The sequence below is a fragment of the Alosa sapidissima genome, chromosome 23 (assembly GCF_018492685.1).
Source record: "Alosa sapidissima isolate fAloSap1 chromosome 23, fAloSap1.pri, whole genome shotgun sequence".
In the NCBI taxonomy this organism is placed as follows: Eukaryota; Metazoa; Chordata; class Actinopteri; order Clupeiformes; family Clupeidae; genus Alosa; species Alosa sapidissima.
In genome coordinates, this window is record NC_055979.1 from 26,817,052 (window position 1) to 26,836,973 (window position 19,922).

Below are 19,922 nucleotides of genomic sequence, written 5' to 3' on the forward strand. Positions count from 1 at the left end.
TTAAATTAAATTAAATTAAATTCAGTTCAGTTTTCTTTATTTATGCAATGCCAATACAATAGGAAATCTCAAGGAGCTTTACAGAGTCTACTCCCTAGAGCAAGCATTAACAAGCCACGATGGCAAGAGACAAGTCCCTTTGAACAGGAAAAAGCCTTTAAAAAATAGCAAATAATGGCTCATAAGGAGTTTCCATCAGCTTGGAGGTGTGAAGGGGGGGGGGGGTGCTGCAGGTAGAAAGGAACTGATGAGATGAGAGATTCAAAAGGAAGCAGAAAAATCAGGAAGAAATATTAAAACATTAGCACACAAGATTGATTGATGGTTGATGAAATTGAAAAGAGATAGCATTGTAAGCCTTGGATGCATGTAGGCCTAAGTTCTAGATCTTTAGTAGACCATTTCTATTAAGGAATGTTGAAGGAGGCAACACGATCAACCCGTTCAGCACAGTGATTTGTTTTTCAGACAAGGAGTGGAAACTAGATAGGTTCTGAAAAAAGAACAGATCGTTTGTAAATGAGATGGGTGTTGGGGTTTGCGAACATGCAGCAGCGTGCGATTCGTACTGTGAAATGGCTGAAACCTTTGTTTTTTCCAGACGTATTGACATAATCATTTGTGAAACCTTAAGCGTATTGTCAGCACAGTTAAATAGCCCAGTGAGATGGTTTCTTTGTTCTCTTACCCCAGCCCATGTAGACCCTCACATGCCCTGCCTCCAAGAGCAGCTTGGTGTGGAGAGCCCGCTTGAGCTGGGCTTTGAACGTCAGGTCTGCCTTGCGGCGAAACTCGTGTGCCCAGAGTAGGGTGGTGCCACGGTGACAGAAGTGACACATGGTGTCCAGCAGCTCCTTCTGGCAGTTATGATCGTGGACTACGTCTGCTGCCAGGACGAAGTCGTAATGATAGATGGACAATGGGAATGACCGAGCGAGGTTGCGCCCCCATTGGAGAACTTCCACTTGAGGTGAGTATTTTGAGCGCCCTTTGGTATTGGCACTCAGATTCTCAGTCAGGATTTCCAGCACCTCTGGCAGGTCAGTCGCGGTTACCCAGGCACCTTTAGAGATGACCAGTGTTATGATCAGTTGTAATAATTTCCTAATTATTTGAATGACACATCTCCATGTTTGTGTTTAATATTATGTGTGACTTGTCGATATTGTATTGTATATTGCATAATTATTAGTCGCAAACATAGATACTATTAAAATGTAATGAAATGGCACTAGATATTTAATTAATATCATTTATTTTTCAATTAATATTTAATCATTTGGATATTTAATTATACAGCTCTGAAAAAAAAAGAGACCACTGCACATTTTTTTACATGTCATCCTACAGTTGCTGAGTGACATTCAAGTGAGTTGACGGTTGATATGACCGTCGATGTCACTCTCAGCAGCTGTAGGATGGCATCAGAAAAATGTGCAGTGGTCTGTTATTTTTTTTCAGAGCTGTGTATAGTTACATTACTATATTACTGTTTACCTACCTACCTACCTACATGTACCACATGTGTTTTATGGTACATGGAAAAACTTTTCACATATTCATTCGCATCATACAAATACCATGGCATTTATTTGGCGTTATGGACGTGACAGTTTTGCGTGGAATTGCCCTAGACTACTTACCAAGAAGACTGGCCACAATAGCCACTATGCCAGTACCAGCTCCCAGTTCCAACACTGACTTGCCGTGTAAATTGACCTGCTGCCTCTCAGTCTCTAGGAATTTACAGAGAACCGATGTCTGAAACAGAACAAGGAACAGACCAAGAGCAAATAATTATTTGTAGTAATATATAAAATATATATGAGATATAAAAAATATTTATGATTAGCCTAGTGGATTTTTTTAATAGTTCTCACAGCAGGCCCATGTTTTCCTCCACTCCAGCTCAGGGGGCGATGTACAGTTATTTCATATCCAAGAAAATGATGGATTTCTGTTTCAGAGTCTAAATGGACAGGGGATCTGAGCGTTAACTCTTCATCATTTGCATGTTTGCTCTTAGCTTCCACTGCAAAAGAATAATAATAAAATCAATATTATGTTAAGACCAGGCCTAGCCATATTCTTAGTTAGCAAAGAACTTTGCCACTCCTGTTAGGTTGACAGGTATGTATGGAGAAGACCGAATACAAAATAAAATATTGTGTTATGACGGGCATGTTCTTAGACCAAGAACAGAAGTTTTGCACACTTGTTAGGTTGACAGGTGCAGGAGAAGACCAAAGATCCCGCACCTTAGCGCCATATTCTTAGTGACAAAATCTTAGCGCCATATTCTTGTTGACAAAAAAATCAGCACTAAAGATTCATTACAGTGCATGAAAATGCACTGTTCTGTTATCCGAAGTCTTCTTCTTCTTCTTCTTCTTATTCTTCCCACCAAATTTCTGCGTCTAATTCAGCTTCAACCGTTTAACGTAGAAACTTCGTTCAAACTTTGTAACGTAAGTCTTGAAAAGGAGACTTGAGGAATGTATATTTCACTTTTGTAAACTTTATACTTTTTGAGATATTAATAAAAAACAAGCTTATTTTCCCCCATAGACTTTGTATGGGGACTATGACATCATAATGGGCTAATTAACTTGATTTGCACCTGTATCAACTGCTTTCTGCTCAATTAGGCCAACTCTCTCTGTGTATCTCCATTCTACAAGGATATAAGGCACATTCCATCCAACTTTCTATCCATTCATCCTCTTCAAACCATTCACTCATCTACCCATTAAACTATCCCATCAACATCCATTAAACAATCTGCCTATCAACATCCATTCAACTTTCTGTCTATCAACATCCATTACACTATCTACATTTAACTTTTAAACTATATACTCTGTCTCAGGCTTTAAACATACAATCTGGCTCTACAGATCCTGTTCAACTATTTCCTCTGCCCACAACTGTTGTCCTCACTACAATAATTCACTATTAAATTATGTAACTATTTAAACTACTCAACTATTTAACTGTTCAGCCATTTCAACTGTCAGTTGTTATCAACTATGACTTCTGCCAACTGTTATCAAATAAAAGTTTGTTTTGCATTCTATGTTAATATACAGTATGTTTATATTTTCATGCACTGGTAATTTCCTCAAAATTACATTTTCTAGTTCAAGATTACAATTTGCCTGATTGTGTAGACAGTGACATTTTCAATTGCATTTAACTGACGGAATTCTCAAATTCTAAAAAAAAGCATTACAGATGAAAATACTTACAGTTTAATCCATTCATTTCACTTGTTCTACAATATGATATTGGTAATTTATCCACTTTGTTTTCATATTTCTCATAATCCTTTTCCAAGTTATGCTCCCCTTCTCTCAGTCCACTGGATATGTTTCCTTTAATGTCTTTGTCTTCTTTTTTCTGTGCTGTGCTATTGTGATTACCTTCATCACCACTCGCTCTTTCTTCACCTTCATCACCACTCGCTCTTTCTTCACCTTCATCACCACTCGCTCTTTCTTCACCTTCATCACCACTCGCTCTTTCTTCACCTTTGTCTGAGTCCTTGTCTCCACAACCGCCCCCCTTCGGTTCATCATTTCCTTCATCGCTCACCTCTGGTGCACAATATTCTTCTGTTCCCAGAACATTTCCTTCATCACTCACCTCTGGTGCACAATATTCTTCTGTTCCCAGAACATCTCCAATGTGTCCATCAGATTCATCTATTTTTATTTTCTCATTTCCTCTCTTCTCTCCATTCTCATTTAAGTTTGTGTCCACATATTTATTTTCCATATTTCTGTCCTGGTCTCTGCCTTCCACTTCATCATCTGAACATCTCTGCTTTTTCTCTTCCTGAAATCCTTCTATCTCGCTGTGTGTCGCAACGTGCTCAGCAGGCCACCTATTTATCTTCTCTTTTATAGTTTGGTCTTTATCCTCCTCCTGCTCCACAGCCTGCATGGTTTGGCCAGAATCTGCTTGTAGCTCCCGTGCAGTGGCCATGTAGATCCTTATCTCATCTTTTTCAGCCAGCAGCGTGGTATGAAAGGCCTCCTTAAAGCGCTCTATAAAAGCCAAGTCTGCTTGATAACGAATCTTGTTGGACCAAATGAGGGTGGTTCCTGATTGGCAGAAATGGCGCATGGTGACCAACAGTTCGTTCAAGTAGTCGTGGTGGTAGACCACATCAGCTGCCAGCACGTAATCATACTGATGAGTAGTGCGGGGGAAGTTGTTCTCCAAGTCGACTCCCCAGGAGAGAGTTGTTACTTGGGCTGGGTGTCGGCAGTGCCTCTTGGTGTTCCGTGACAGGTTACATCTCAGATTCCCCAGAATCTCTGGCAGGTCAGTTGCCGTTACCTTGGCACCTACGGAACATTTACTCATTTTAAAATTTAAATGTACTAATTCTAACATATAGCACTTTTTGCAACATTCGGCAAATATCTACTCATGATCTGCTAGCTCTCCATTCTTTGAGAACACTGTAAAACAAAAACAGTCTACTTACATTGGGCCTCACCCTGGCTCTGTGAATTGATGAACAGCGTGTAGGCAGTCTGCCCCCCCCCCCCCCCCCCCCCCCAACAATTCTAAAACTCTGTATGGAGTTTCTCTGGGAGCACTGAAGGAAGGAGTGAGCTACCTCTCTGGTGTGTTTTGATTGGCATCTGGTTCAAATATAATGTATGTTGCTTTAGACAAAGTATCTGCGGTAACACATTACTTGACAGTATCGACATAAGAGTGACATGACACTGTTGTGAACGCATGACACTGTCATGACACATGAAACCTAACCCTAATCCTAACCTCTAACCCTAATCCTAACCCTTAACCCTAATCCTAACCTTAAATTGTTATGACAAAAACCGAATGTAACTTATTAACAGCGTTATGTCATAAACTTTTATTTGACTTGTTTATGACACATTAATGACAGTGTCATGTCACTCTTATGTCGACACTGTCAAGTAAATGTAACCGTATCTGCTAAGAAGCATGAACATAAATATAAATATAAACATGGATATAAACCGATGCATCGTCATCCAGCATCACTTACTCTACCTTTAATCCGTTTATAAAATTACTCAGATTTGCTTTTTGTTTTTCAAGCCTCTGTTTTACACGTAATAAAGTATACCTACCAAGGAGAGTAGCCACAATTGATAATAGTCCAGTCCCTGCTCCAATCTCAATGGCTGATTTATCAAGTAGATTAACCTGCTGTCGGCCTGCTGGTGTGTCCAGGTACGTACACAGAGCGACTGCCTGGGGGTGGCAGAGATAATTACTTTTCCAGTTGTTTAAATAACATTGTTCAAACACATTTACCTTAATATTGCTGTCAGGCTAATGGTTAATCTCATTAGTGAAAATACGGAGCCAGGGAGGTGTCTTTGTCAGAGATCATTACTTTTCCAGTTGTTTAAGTAAGTTCAAAATGGCCTTTTGCCTTTGTGTCTACAAAGTCAGAGTTACAGTACAGAGCTCACCCCTGGCCAGATCATGGAACCGTAGGAATCCAGGGATTCATAAATGCAGATCTCATAACCAGCAAAGTGGAACATTTCTTTCTCTGGTCTGTAGAAGACACTCGGTGACCATGTACTTTTACAGGCCGCCTTGGTGTCAGGATTCTCTGCTTTGGGTGAAGAAAGAGATGCTGGTGAGTGACACTTGAGGCTTTAGCACACACACACACGCATGCACACACACACACACATATATATATATATATATATATATATATATATATATATATATATATATATATGTGTGTGAGTGCCTGTATATACACACACAATATATACATATGTATATACATTATACACACAATAAAATATGTAAAATATATAATAATATATGTGTTACATAACCAGAAAAGGGTTCGGAATATTTGGAAAATTATATATGATACTCACCTAAAGTTGTCATGGTTTCTTGTTCTAACTTATCTGTTCTTTGCTATCATCTCCATCACCATTTGGTACTTCCCCTGCTTCATAATAATAATAATAATAATAATAATAATAATACATTTTATTTGTTACATAGCACCTTTCAAAGCACCCAAGGTCGTTTTACAGAGTAAACAGTAAAAAATAATAATAATCAGCACACAAATTAAAAACTAAAATAAAAACAGTGGCAGTAAAAGGCACATTAAAGTCCATAAGCTATCTTGAAAAGGTGGGTTTTAAGAGCCGTTTTGTATTGTGAGATGGAGTCGAATGTGTGAGAGGAGTACAAATGCTTAAGTGGAGTGAGTTCCACAGTTTGGGTGCAGCATAGAAAAAGGCCTTTGCTCCCATTGTGGTGAGCCTGATGTTTGGTACTGACAATAATCCAGCTGTAGATGACGACCGTAGTGAAGGGGACGGTGTATAAGTCTGTAGGAGTTGACGTATGAAGGGCAGAGGTAATGCAGGGCTTTGAATGTCATCAACAGGATAGCTCTATCAGGAGAGGTGTAACATGTTGGGAGGACTTGGTGCGGGTGATAATCCGTGCTGCAGAGTTTTGAATGAGTTGGAGGCGATGGATGAGTTTGTTTGGGATACCTGTCAGGATTGCATTGCAGTAGTCAATGTGAGATGTTACAAGGGTGTTGACAAGCACTTCAGCAGAGCATTGTGTGAGTGCAGGGCACAGTCTGGAGATGTTTCTGAGGTGAAAAAACGCAGTCCGACACACATTATTGATGTGGTTGATAAATGAAAGGGGACTGTCCAGGATAACACCAAGGCTCTTCACCTGTTTGGAGACAGGTATGGTGGTCTCACCAAAGGAGATTGAGGAGATACTGTTTTTTGCAAGCGTAGATGTGGTGCCAATAAATAACAGCTCAGTTTTCTTATTGTTGAATTTCAGGCAATTGCTTGTCATCCATGTCTGTATGTCATGGAGACAAGCAATGAGGGTATTGCGAGGGAGAGTGGTAGTTGGTTTGGTGGACACATAGAGCTGTGTGTCATCAGCATAGGAGTAAAAGTAGTTGCCATAGTGATTGAGGATGTTCATTAGTATCCTTGATGTTATTCATCTCGTTGTTGACCATCTCCTCTTTAATATTTTGGACTACTTTTTTTATTTACTCTCTTGCTTTCAAATATTCTGTTTGTGTTCATGTGTTGCTGGGCTGTTTCAGAGAGTTGTGTTTTTGTTGTGTGTGACTTCAGGGATCGCATCTCACTCTACCAGATGTGTGGTTTTAAAACCTTCGTTGACTCTCTATATAAATGACAGATCAAATGAGCAGTCAATGTCAGCCTCTGTGCCCAACTGTCTGCCTTTTCCCAGATCAGGGTGGAACCTGGCTATAAGAAACTGAGCATGATGACCGGTAGCTTTTCCAAATAGACATGGTGGTATACAACACAAACTGCTACCATATAATTAGGATGATGAATAGCTTGGGGGAATGTTGTTTCCAGATCTTTCTTCCCTGTGCTGTTGGGAGGCGTTCTCACAGCGCCCCCTGGTGTGTTTAACAGGTTGCATCTCAGCTTCTCAAGTGTCTCTGGCAGGGCTGTGGCTGACACTTTCATTTGCACCAGAAATGTCTTGAATATTCACCTTTTTCCTGAAGAAAGACATTTTTGAAAAACTTGCCTATCCTTTTTTTTCAATTGACTTAACCAGATGAACTATGTTTTAACTATGAGCCTGCTGATAAACTCATAAAGCTAGAGCCTTCATGTATTTAAAGAATTAAAAATAAATGCATATTATGATGACCATATATTTCCATTGCTTTAAAGAAATATTAAAGAAAATATACTATTGAAGATCCTGTTCAAAATATTACATACAGCTTTTATGAAACAGTGCTTTGCAATATTATGTTATTTTAGCATATTATTTTATTTTATAACTGACCTTAACTTAGATTTCCTTTCAGCGCAAGTCAAGCCTCTGATTACACTCTACCTTCACATCCTCACGGTCTTGCACCCTTTTTTTTTATCAGCTTTCATGATTCCCAGTGACATGCTTGAAAGCTTGTTGTGAATTTATGTGTGTTTAAAGGTCTTCATGAGACATACAAATACGGTTTGGAGAGTAAAAACATCATCCATCAGGACACTCCCAGCATCACAAGGATGGAGCAGTTTAGAGTGTATTTATAGCCACTGAGTGATAAGATCCCCAGAAACAAGTACGCGGACAAACACTCACCCATGAATTTATGGGTGCATGGGGAATATCAGGCTTTGAGAGTTGGGCAGAACTGGCAGGCGGACATCTCCAAAGAGCATTCCCATAGAGCTAAGTGCGGTCTGCTAGCAGGGGGACAACTCCAAAGAACATTCCCATAGAGCTAAGTGCGGTCTGCTAGCAGGGGGACATCTCCAAAGAACATTCCCATGGAGCTAAGTGCAGTCTGCTAGCAGGGGGACATCTCCAAAGAACATTCCCATAGAGCTAAGTGCGGTCTGCTAGCAGGGGGACATCTCCAAAGAGCATTCCCATAGAGCTAAGTGTGGTCTGCTAGCAGGGGGACATCGCCAAAGAACATTCCCATAGAGCTAAGTGCGGTCTGATGACAGGGGCCAAGAGCTGACCTGAGACTATAGTAAACAAAGACATTGGAGGAGGTTAGGACAGACGGAAGGTACTACAGATAATCCTTGTCCAGACATTACAAGAAAATTACAGGAACATTGGAGTCAGTTTTAATTCCAGGTTTGTGGAGTTCAATCGCACCATATTAAAAGCAACCTTTACTTTTGTTAAATGTTTATGTATTGCTATCTTTACTTCATTCTCTCCCCTACATATACTATTGATTTTGTTTGTTATTTGGTGTGCGTGCCTGTGCATGCGTGAGTGTGTTTGTGTGTGTGTGTGTATATGCGTGTACACAACGTATGTGTTTGTGTGTGTGTGCGTTTGTGCGTGCACACACACGTATGTGTGTGTTTGTGTGTGTGCGTGTGTATTCTGTGCACTCCTCTTAGCATGTAATTCACTCCCATTTGAGGCTGATGGTTCCAATATCACCTCGCCATCTCAAACTGGCACTCTTACCGTCTCAACAACACAGCCAAGTCCGAACATACTCAGGTTATTAAATCATTACTTCTCTCTACCTTGGCACTTCAAATATGATATACAACCCTATGCTATTTGCTCTAAATTAAGCAAACTCTAATGTGACACAGATGACATCTGACCAGATCCATTACACTATTTGCTATATGCCAGGAAACTTAATCTGTCCGCAATGTGGGTTAAGCATGTTGTGTTGTCATGCTATCGTAGTGTTATGTTATCATATTTCTCTTCATTTTCGTCCTTTTCCTTCTTCACCTTTTTGATGTTTTTGTTGACATTTTGTTGTGTGTTTTACATTGCTTACTTACCCGTGAGTATAATTTTATGCATTTAAGACAGCTTGAGCTGGTTTGCCTTTTTATGAAAACAGGGCTGTTGAAATGGTCGAGGCAGACAGGCAGGCAGAGTACATGTAGAATCTTTTCACCTACTGTAGTATGCCTTAAATTTGATTGGTGCTGTCACTTCCAACAGCTCTGGTTTGGGCATAGTTGCCAACAATAAAAACAAAAACAATGCTTGAACGTTCTATTTTGTTTCCAATCTACTTCCGCTTCATTAAGATAACATATGGAATGTTAAAATAGAAGCCTTGTGGGAACAACTATGATGCTGATAATGGAACTCTCTTGAAACGGTCTAGACCAAATTCCTGACCTCAAATTTTGTGGGCGGTGTTAAATACGGGCTGGTTTCCTGGCTAGGCCTCCATAGTATAACAATATTTTATTCATTTAGCAGATACTTTTATGCAAAGCGACTTACATATGTCAATTAAGTGTAAAAGAAACTGACTGAGTCCTGAGAGTGGGCATAAGGCTACATCAGAACTCACTATGCAGCTAATTAAACTAATAATAACTAATCAACCCCTTGTGTAGTCATGTAGTCATTTGATTAATTAACGGTTAACAAATAACAATGATTTGCTGAGGAAAAGGCACAATGTTTCATTTTGGTTGATGAAACAACATGTCCAGCACCATCACTGAAGAATAATTAAAGTTGGACAAAATTACATTTTACAGGTTACAGAACTAACAGTCCAACACATCATCCAACATCATGTTGAAAGCACCAAAAGTTTATTGTAAGACAATAATTCTGGACTGATACAGCATGTATAATACATGCTGATGTATGTTATTGTCATTCAATCAACATCAAGGGTGAGCTTTTAAATACCACATTTTATGTGCCCTTGAAGTAGGAAAAAATCACTTCAAAGTACATGAATTGTGTACATTTCAATTGATATAAAATACTGGAACTTTTGACCAACTGTTTTGACTTTTCTAAAAATACCCAGCTGAAAAGAAATTCATAAATTAAACCTTTGTTAATATAATTGTAGCTGTCTATCTCAACAATAGTCACAGAAATATGTACACCACAAAATTAGTCAGAAATATAGTAAATATGTACACCACGCACACAAAGACGGAAATTCACAGAAGTAAAGTTTCAGGGACACATACAGTACGCACATTCACTGGGACAAATTTCACCGTACGCATATTCACTAGGACAAAATTCATGTCCTGGCTACTGAATCTTTGTGACTACTGTGCACTAGTTAGCTAGTTAGTTAGTTTATTTGTCCTTACATAGGACATTTGTTTTCACATACCATACAAGCCTCACAGACACACAGGTGTCAGGTACACACAGTTACGGTTCTTCACCCACCACCCTGTCACCACATACCCCACCCACATAGATGTTAACAGCACATACAGTATACAGCACATACTGTATATCACAACAGCACATATACAGCACATATACATCACATTACACAGATACAAACAGGAAAATCACCAGTTGGCATTACACTAGGTTGTGTCTGACTCGTGGTGACCAAGGGATTCTTCTGGTGGCACGGTAGAGCTTGATCTGGAGGCTGGGCAGATCGTAGAGCTCCTCGATGTCAAAGAGCTTCTGGAAACGGCCAACAAAGCTATTCTCAAGGTCCAGCCGGAAGCGCATGGCCCACAAGATCACCGTGTCGTCCTGACACAGGTGGTCAAACGTCTCCATCAGTTCGTTAAGGAATGGGTGTGCGTAGACCACGTCAGCAGCCATGATGTAGTCAAAATGACAGGACGCACGGGGGAAGTGCTTTTCCAAGTCCTTGCCCCACGTCAGCTCCGTCACGTGCGGTGGGTGGCGACAGCGTCCTCGAGTATTGCGGTTGACATTGTACTGAAGGTTCCCCAAGATCTCTGGCATGTCAGTGGATGTCACCTGCGCTCCTAATTCACATGGGGAGAGTGCAAGAGATGACCAAATCAATATACATGTAGACAGAATACAGCCACATAATGAAATGTGGGAAAGTACATGTACAACACAAAATGCAATGCAACAACAGATATGGAACTGCCTATACTGTACAATATTGAACCGCAATGCTGCTTTGTATTGCATTGCAGAGATGCCTCAAAAAATACTATAACTACATATGTGTGTGTGTGTCTGTTTGTTTGTTTGTTTGTTTGTTTGTTTATGTGTGTGTGTGTGTGTGTGTGTGTGTGTATGTATGTATGTGTGCACATATTTATGCAGGTTTGTGTAGTGAATTGAAAGATATCATACCCCTTTGAAAAAGTCAAACAAGTTGTGTGTGTGTGTAAAACTAAACCTTTGTATTTTAACCTTCTGAGGAGGCACAATGACCTAGTTGCTCATATTTAGTTGAAAGTACGGAGCTCTGCAGGTGTCATTGCAATATTTGTTTGTATATCAAGAGAACGTATGCTTGTTTTAGTAAATCATGTGCTCATTTCACTAAATAGTGCACTCGTTTTACTAAATTGTGTGTTTGTGTGCACAATTTAGTAAAATGAGTGCACAATTTAGTAAAATGAAATTTAGTAAAATGAGTGCACAATTTAGTAAAAACAAGCGCACATTCTCTTACAAAATATATCTAGCAATGTACCCTCCCAGGCTCCAGATGAAGGTTTCAGACATCAATAAATCAATCAATCAATCAATCTGCCATCAGTCATAATATTGATTCTTACTGCTGCATATCTTACAGTATCAGGGTCAATCTTGTAGTGGAACAGATTCAAAGTCATCTAAAATACTAAGACCAACATATAACCACATGTTTGGAACTACTCCATATATGGTCATTAGGGTCCCACACCAGATAACAATGTACGAACACAACTACAATCTGATTACCCTCCAACAGAGAGTGACAATCTGATTACCATCCAGCAGAGAGTGACAATCTGATGTAGAAATCAATCTCAGCCCTTTCCAATAGATTTAGATCAATTAATGTAATGACATGACACAAACAATCCATTTGTATGATATTGTCAAATTTTTCTCAGTGTAGTTTCCATTGTTTTTATGTGGATGAGTGCAATATGAATTAGGTCAACAGGTTAATAGCTGCGAGGGTAACTAAATGCACTAACTGTCCAGTTCTCAGTGACTGGGGGCATATTTAAATTTTCTTCAGGACAATTAAAGTACCTTAACTTAATGTCAGTGCCATAAAGACAGCCTAACAAATATACACTACCAGTCAAAAGTTTGGACACACACAAACTTATTTATAGTTTTTTATTTGATTCCTTTTTTTTTTTTTTTTTACTACATTGTACAACAATACCTACAACATCTGAAGTATGACAGAAGACAAAGGTCTCTAAAAATATATTATTATTATATTAAATATATTATCAACCTCTATGACAACTTTTGCTGATAATTGATATTATTAAAGGTGCCATGTGTAATGTCTGCCAAAAAATCAATTCATACTCCACATTCCATAAAAGATGGGGCAGTATACCTCCAGAAAGTGAGTTTGTCTACCCTAGAGTAACAACCGAGACACGTGTATTGCAGTTTGGCTGGCGGTTATGTTACCCGCATACTGCCTCCCATGGCCGAAACTGGTATTATGACACTTGTCGGGCTGTGGCTAGTAATTTAGCATGCTAATTCAGGTTGATATCTCTTCAGCACTATACCTTGTCATTTTTTTAATGACATCATCACCCTTATTTCCTTCCATTCTTTTGATGCGTGTAGCTCATTTTTTGGATATTTTTACCTCAATTCTTACACATGGCACCTTTTAAAGCCAACTTCATTCTTTTCATTTAAAATAGTGACAAGCAGAAGACAAGCAGCTAACAAAAGCTCCCAATCTATGGGAAATCCATCAAGCCTGTTGGAAATCCATTCCAGCTGACTATATCAAGTTGGTTGAGAGACTGAGCAAAAGGTCTGTACCTTGAAGAATTTAACATATTGAAAATGTTTACACTTTTTGTTTGCTTACAAGATGAATCCATGTGGGCTATTCCCTAACAATAACCACCTACTCAGATAAATAAATAAAATTGAAGATAGATAAAATAATATAGATATAGAAAAGAAAACATACATTTGGTGTGTCCAAACTTTTGACTGGTAGTGCACATGATCATCTCCAACCTGAAACTGAATTTCAAAAGAATTTCAGTCTAGTAAATATTAAAATGAAGGCCTTACTCATTCTTACCTAAGAGACTGGTTACAATGGTGACGAGACCTGTCCCAGCCCCTAATTCAATGATATTCTTGTCCATCAGGTTGTACGTTTCACGGTGAGAATCCAGAAAATGACATAACACTATGGCCTTCAAACAATTGACAACAAATAGATTGTTTCATGTTCAAAGCAGACAATATACCAGCTTTTAACAGGCAGATATTTGTATGGACATACTGTGATATAGACATAAATAATACAAATAATGTTACATATTGTCTTTAGATTTCGCCTCATTTAGTTAGTGACGCTAATAACATACAATAAAGGAAGGTACTAGCAGAGGAAGGTAAAGTAAAATGATGTATAATTTGAATAACCCTCAGGAGGAAATGGACACAAAACTCAGACACTGCACATGTTGGTTGATCAACAGCCTCACGCATCACCACCTCACAAATAATATAATGATGATTATAAACCTACTGAAGGCCAGAGCATGGCTCCATAGAGATCTGTAGACTCTTTGATGCGGATTTCCAGGCCAGCAAAACTGTAGCCCTCCCAAGCCTCTGTGGTGATGAGGGAAGGCCGGAAGTGCCTCTCCATGATGGCTTTTGCCAATTCTGCATTCCTAGTAGCACCTGGGCATAATATCACCACAGTCAAGCCTTGACCATAGAACAAGGGTTAATATACAACAATGTCATCCATTTTATTAACATAGATATACCATGCAGGAACAATCTCGAAGAGTCTGAAATAATTCTGGTGGACAACTGCTATCTCAAATGCCGCCCAAGCGCAACACACAGGCTCTCAAAATGTAGCATTGTCTCCGATATTATCACTGCAAAAGAAAGGCAAAATTGACTTTATATGGATTCAAATAGATTTTAAAGCAAAGTGCCCAAAGATCATCAGTGTGTTCACGTGGGGACCATGACCCAAGATTTAAGGTACAAGTTAAAGTACACATTAAGTGTGTTCAATTGGGCTGGAGTATAACATGTCACTCTACATATCTCCAAATGGACCAGTATCACATGCATATGTAATTTGCTTGTAAGTAAGCTTGCCTCTCTTTCATTAGTGTCCTGGCTAGTTCCTGCCAAAACCTGCTGGTTTAATCATACATGAAAGGTTCTTAGAAATGGGAGTACAACTGGAAAAAAAAATATTTAACTGACATTGACTGTTTAACCTCACACCTTCCAGTTGAGGGGAAATAGTGATGATTGTGTGAATGTACAATGGCGCCTCAGGGTGCCAACTATTTTTGACCTGTTAATAAGTCATACCCAGTTTAAGCTGGGTTACATTCAGCCCATTCAACACCATGGATCATGGTGTGTGTGTGTGTGTGATATAAACCATATGAATATATCATATATGCATGTATACATTCATATATGCATGATATATGAATGCCTGAACATGAAACTAGTTCCATTAAAGTTACTCAAGCCCATGGTCAGGCTATATTTCTAGATCCAGAGGTCTGGGGAGAGAGCAGAGGATTTACATAGAGGGAGGACTCTGTGTGTAGCCCCCTAGAGGGAGGACTGTGTGTGTAGCGCCCCCTAGAGGGAGGACTCTGTGTGTAGCTCCCCCTAGGAGAAGATGAATGGCTGGCCTCCTTATTCCTGCCCTCTGGTGACTCAGGTGTTTATTGCAAAGAACTGGTCTAAAATTAACTGTGCAGCTCATTCCACGAATCAAATGCACAAACACACATTAAGTAATATATATATAAAATGCATCTGGCAGTACAGCCTGAAACTACTTTTTAAATCCTGACGTCCTATCTATAACTAAGTAATGCACCAACATATGTAGAACATTTATATGTCTGTTGTAAGTGTCTATTAGACATTATATCCTTTACTGATTCTTCACTGAGCCTTCAGAGCAGCAAGCAGCTGCCTCCAAGCAGCAAAATACAGTTTAGTAGAAGTTTAGATTTTTGTTGTTACTGCATTTGAGAGTTTTGCCGCCTTTGACATATGATATAATATTCAGCTTCGTTGGCCAGAGTCTTATATCTAGTATATCTTATGTAGTACTATTGAATCTTAGCATCCTGGACGGTGACAGATAACACAAGCAGTGCTGGCACATACTGGTCTCTTATTACACACCAGTTTAAAAATAAATCAGTGAGAACAAAGTATTACATTTGAGGGAAAAAAAAAAACCTTTTTAATATTCCAAAACACATATAACTTATGTACCATTTTTTAATCAATGGATCATTCCTGTTTGTGTAGTCCCTTAATTTCCCACTTTAACTGGCTAGATGTGTTACAATCATGTGTGTGAGCGCCCTTAGTGTCCCTTACCGTTTGTCTCTGCCAGTGTGTCATTCTTGATCTCCTTTTTCTCTGGCTCCATGTCTTTTAGTATTTCCATTTCAGTGCTGCGGTGATGCTCTAGTGATGTCTCTCTGGGCTGGTGGTGGTGGTGGTGGGGGGGGGGGTCTCACTTCTCTCCTTCCCCCAACACCAATAGAATGGAACTCTGGCTGATGGAATGCAGCAGCTGACCGGTCTAAAATGGGTCAGGGCTGGTGGGGTGGGGGCATGTGCCACTGAGCTCAGGAGGCGCACCATGTGCCATTGTACACAGTGGCCGGTAGCACGTCTACAGTGCCCTCTACTGACAGGCACATTTACTGACTGGCTGAAATCTCGACTCACCTTGGATGGAGTAAAAAATACGGCACCTACAGGCAAGTAAAATGCACACGCAGCCAGTAACATCTCTGTAGTAACATCTCTGTGCACAATGGAAAATAACCAGTTGGGGGTTTATTGCCTTGATAGGAGGCTCACTGTAAGGTATTTGTTTGAAAAGGCTCAAAATGAACCTATTTGGTTTGTTTATTATTATTATTATTATTATTATTTTATCTAATAAACATTCATTGAAAGATATAAAAACTTGGCTCATGGCAATTAGTCATGTACAACTCTGAAACATACTGGAAGTAGGAGTGATACATCAGTATAAGGTTGACTATTTATATATTTATACTTATAGGGTTTATTATTGTTCCTTGTGTTAACAGCAGTTAAGTAAGTTGTATAATCACATGTTTATCAGGTCTTGATTTTTTTAAAACGATAGAATTTTTGTGCTTTGTGCAGTGGAATGCAATCTTTTTGTAGTCATATAGTGGCACACAAGTTGAGCAGAGCAGAGTTTTCTTGCAAGCATCCTGCTTTGATGTCTTTTTTGCTTTGCTGTCAATTGATTTAAAAATAGCAGGTATAATTTTACAATAACAGTTGTGGGTCTGCACTGTGCCTTGGCTTCGGTATATATAGCTTTTACTTTTCGGAGGCATTCCCATTCCGTGTGTGTGAAAAGAAAAGGAAACAGCATCTGGTATGAGTTTCTCTTTGAGCCTGTTCTGTGCACAGTGGTGGTAAAAATATACTATCTTTTTACTACCAACAGCAAAAAGAAATCTCAGAAATCAACGGCCGTCCCGTCTAATTCCATACTGTACATGTCATTTTCATAAACAAAATACTTCTACGGCCAGGGGCATAATTTCTGGGAGAGAGGGTAATAACTAATCATATTAACTGTTATAGAACAAGAAGAAGTAGTCCAAACCCCCCTCCCCTCCCCCAATGTTTAACCCAAAGTTAGACTGTACATGTCTGCTAAGTAATTTGGTCCCGTTCTATTTAATGATTTATAAACAAGCAGAAGCAGAAGTCAATTCTGTGAGACTGTGACTTACAGTACTGGAAGCCAATGCAGGGACTTAAAGCTGCAGTTGGCAAGTCTGACCGATTGAGGGGATTTAGCCAAAATGTTAAATGTTTACAACTCTTATGCCCCTCTCCACCATAGAGCACCCTCTCATCGAGTTCGTGCTCGTCAGTGCGCACCAGACTGCACCAGACTGTGATTGACAGTCAGATCTCACACAGCCCTGCTGATTGGACAAAAATAACCGGGAGCTGTGGATTTTTGCAAAACAAATAACAGGCTCTAGGTGGAGGTAGAAGTGCGTTTTTTTTTTTTTAAACCGGCTGATTTATGCTATTCTGTCGGAGCATAGTGTCGGTTTCAGTGAATATAATAAAAAAAATCTTGCCAACTGCAGCTTTAAGTATTGGAGTAATGTGGTCAATTATTTTAGTTTTCGTGAGAACCCTAGCCTCTGCATTTTGTATCATCTGAAGTTGTTTGATAGTCTTTTTAGGAAGGCCTGTGAAAAAGCCCATTGCAATAGTCAACCCTATGGAGATGAATGATGCATGAATATGTTTTTCTAGATCATGTTTTGACATTAGCCCTCTAAGTTTGGCAATGTTTTCAGGTGGTAAAAAGCTGATTTAGTTGTTGCTTTCAAATGGCTGTTTAAATTTAGATCACTGTCAATTATGACACCAAGATTTTTTACATTATCATTTGCTTTAAGCCCTTTAATATCAAGAGTGGCAACCTTAAGTCTTTCCTCCTTTTTACCAAATATAATTACTTCAGTTTTTTCTTTGTTCAACTGAAGGACATTTTGAGACACCCAGTTGTTGATCTTGTCAATACACTAACAAAGAGATTCAAGGGGACCACCATGCTTTCCTGTCTTCACAGTGTACTGTGGCTTGAATTTAGTGCATGGCGACTGCAGACGGTTTGTCCAATGACCCACATGCGCTGAATTCAAGCCATGGTACACTGTGAAGACAGAAAAGCATGGTGGTGCACAACTCATGTTTTGGTGATGTGATGTTATGCTGAAGAGGAAATGCCTTTGAAATGGGTGTTTCAACAAGACACTGACCCAAAACACACCAATAAGTGTCTTGGTTCCAGACTAACAAGATTGACGTTATGGAGTGGCCAGCCCAATCCCCAGACCTCAATCCTATGTAAAACTTGTGGGGGTGACATAAAAAATGCTGTTTCTGAGGCAAAACCCAGAAATGCAGAGGAATTGTGGAATGTAGTTCAATCATCCTGGGCTGGAATACCTGTTCACAGGTACCAGTAGTTGGTCGACTCCATGCAACACAGATGTGAAGCAATTTTCAGAAATAATGGTAATGCAACTAGATATTAGTGCGGTGATTCAAAGTAAAGCAAAATCTTGAGACATTTTTCAGTTTATGCAGTAAATGTTTGAGTTTGTAAAGAAAAATGCAAACACTGCTATTTTTTGAACAGCCTAACATTCCTTTTTCTTTCTGTAAAGGTATAACACAAACTTGATCAATTTTGGTCATGTTTTGATTTGAAATTGAATGTGCAGTGTTTGCAATGCATTGCTATTATGGAATTAACAGCTATTCTAAGGATTTTGAGCTTTAATCAGTTTTCTAAAACACACTCTGCTATTATTCTGCACACATTCTTCAGAGCACGTCAGGAGCTTGCGGGACACAGGCAAACTTGGGGGCAGTCGTGGCCTACTGGTTAGCACTTTGGACCAGTAGCCACGGCTGAAGTGCCCTTGAGCAAGGCACCTAACCCCCTCACTGCTCCCCGAGCGCCGCTGTTGTTGCAGGCAGCTCACTGCGCCGGGATTAGTGTGTGCTTCACCTCACTGTGTGTACACTGTGTGCTGTGTGTGTGTTTCACTAATTCACGGATTGGGATAAATGCAGAGACCAAATTTCCCTCACGGGATCAAAAGAGTATATATACTTATACTTAACTTTTGCACTTTGTGTCTTCAGTCGTGAGAGGACATTTGGTCCAGATGGATAAAATCGAGGTATTCAACAAGCTTCTAGAATACAACATAGAGTTCACTTTGGCCAGCAAATCTGAGTAGGTCACTGACTCATCTTTCCAGACCTAGGCAGCCCATGAACAAAAACAGCTGGGTTGTGTTATGTCTGTGTTTATGTATTAGTAGCCACCCCAGATACCCAGAACATGCATAAAAGCGCTAAAAAATAGCCTGGAAATATCCAAATTCACTCGATTGGAAAATGTTTGCAACACTTGCATCGCAACGGGCACTAATTTTGAAATCATTGGTCCAGCCTTACCAATCACACTGATCAGAGATCCATAACCTTACTTCCTACTTCGCCTAAACTTTACAAACTGACAATAAACAGCATCAACAGTCAGGAAACAGTGTGTGTAGGTCTACCTTTACTATAAATACATTTCTGAAATTTTCCAGCTGCATTTTTTGATAGATAGATATACTTTATTGATCCCTAGGGGAAATTCAAGATGTTTGCAGATGTTGCGGTGTCTGTTTATCACAATAAGTTTTGGTTTTGTCTTCCCTTCATGTCGCTGGGGGTGGGGGGGTGGGGGGGGGGGTGGTGTTCATTGGCTGGTATGAGTGGCTCCAGGACAGTGGCTGGTATGAGTGGTGTTCATTGGCTGT

General features: G+C 39.6%; 2 protein-coding genes across 7 annotated transcripts; both read right to left on the bottom strand.

Moving 5' to 3' along the window:
• Positions 1-20: 20 nt before the first annotated feature.
• Positions 21-8,069, bottom strand: LOC121698973. Of its 5 annotated transcripts, none has more exons than XM_042081532.1 (9): positions 7,870-8,069; positions 5,913-5,989; positions 5,484-5,632; positions 5,136-5,259; positions 3,249-4,352; positions 1,881-1,969; positions 1,644-1,761; positions 689-1,063; positions 21-244 (listed from the first exon to the last, which is right to left on the bottom strand). In XM_042081532.1, the coding sequence occupies exons 2-9, from the start codon at positions 5,923-5,925 to the stop codon at positions 180-182; spliced, it is 2,037 nt and encodes a 678-aa protein (XP_041937466.1). In that variant the 5' UTR covers positions 5,926-5,989; positions 7,870-8,069; the 3' UTR covers positions 21-179. The 5 variants fall into 5 exon arrangements, with proteins under 5 accessions (XP_041937466.1, XP_041937465.1, XP_041937463.1 ...); XM_042081531.1 differs by having other exon boundaries at positions 1,881-2,032; positions 5,484-5,629; positions 5,913-5,986; positions 7,870-8,068; XM_042081529.1 differs by having other exon boundaries at positions 1,881-2,032; positions 5,913-5,986; positions 7,870-8,068.
• Positions 8,070-10,111: 2,042 nt separating this feature from the next.
• On the bottom strand, positions 10,112-16,052 carry LOC121698975 (protein-lysine methyltransferase METTL21E-like). 2 transcript variants are annotated; one of them, XM_042081534.1, is made up of 5 exons: positions 15,895-16,051; positions 14,286-14,402; positions 14,039-14,196; positions 13,583-13,700; positions 10,112-11,303 (listed from the first exon to the last, which is right to left on the bottom strand). In XM_042081534.1, the coding sequence occupies exons 3-5, from the start codon at positions 14,159-14,161 to the stop codon at positions 10,879-10,881; spliced, it is 666 nt and encodes a 221-aa protein (XP_041937468.1). In that variant the 5' UTR covers positions 14,162-14,196; positions 14,286-14,402; positions 15,895-16,051; the 3' UTR covers positions 10,112-10,878. The 2 variants fall into 2 exon arrangements, with proteins under 2 accessions (XP_041937468.1, XP_041937467.1); XM_042081533.1 differs by lacking the exon at positions 14,286-14,402 and having other exon boundaries at positions 15,895-16,052.
• Between the last annotated feature and the right edge of the window lie 3,870 nt (positions 16,053-19,922).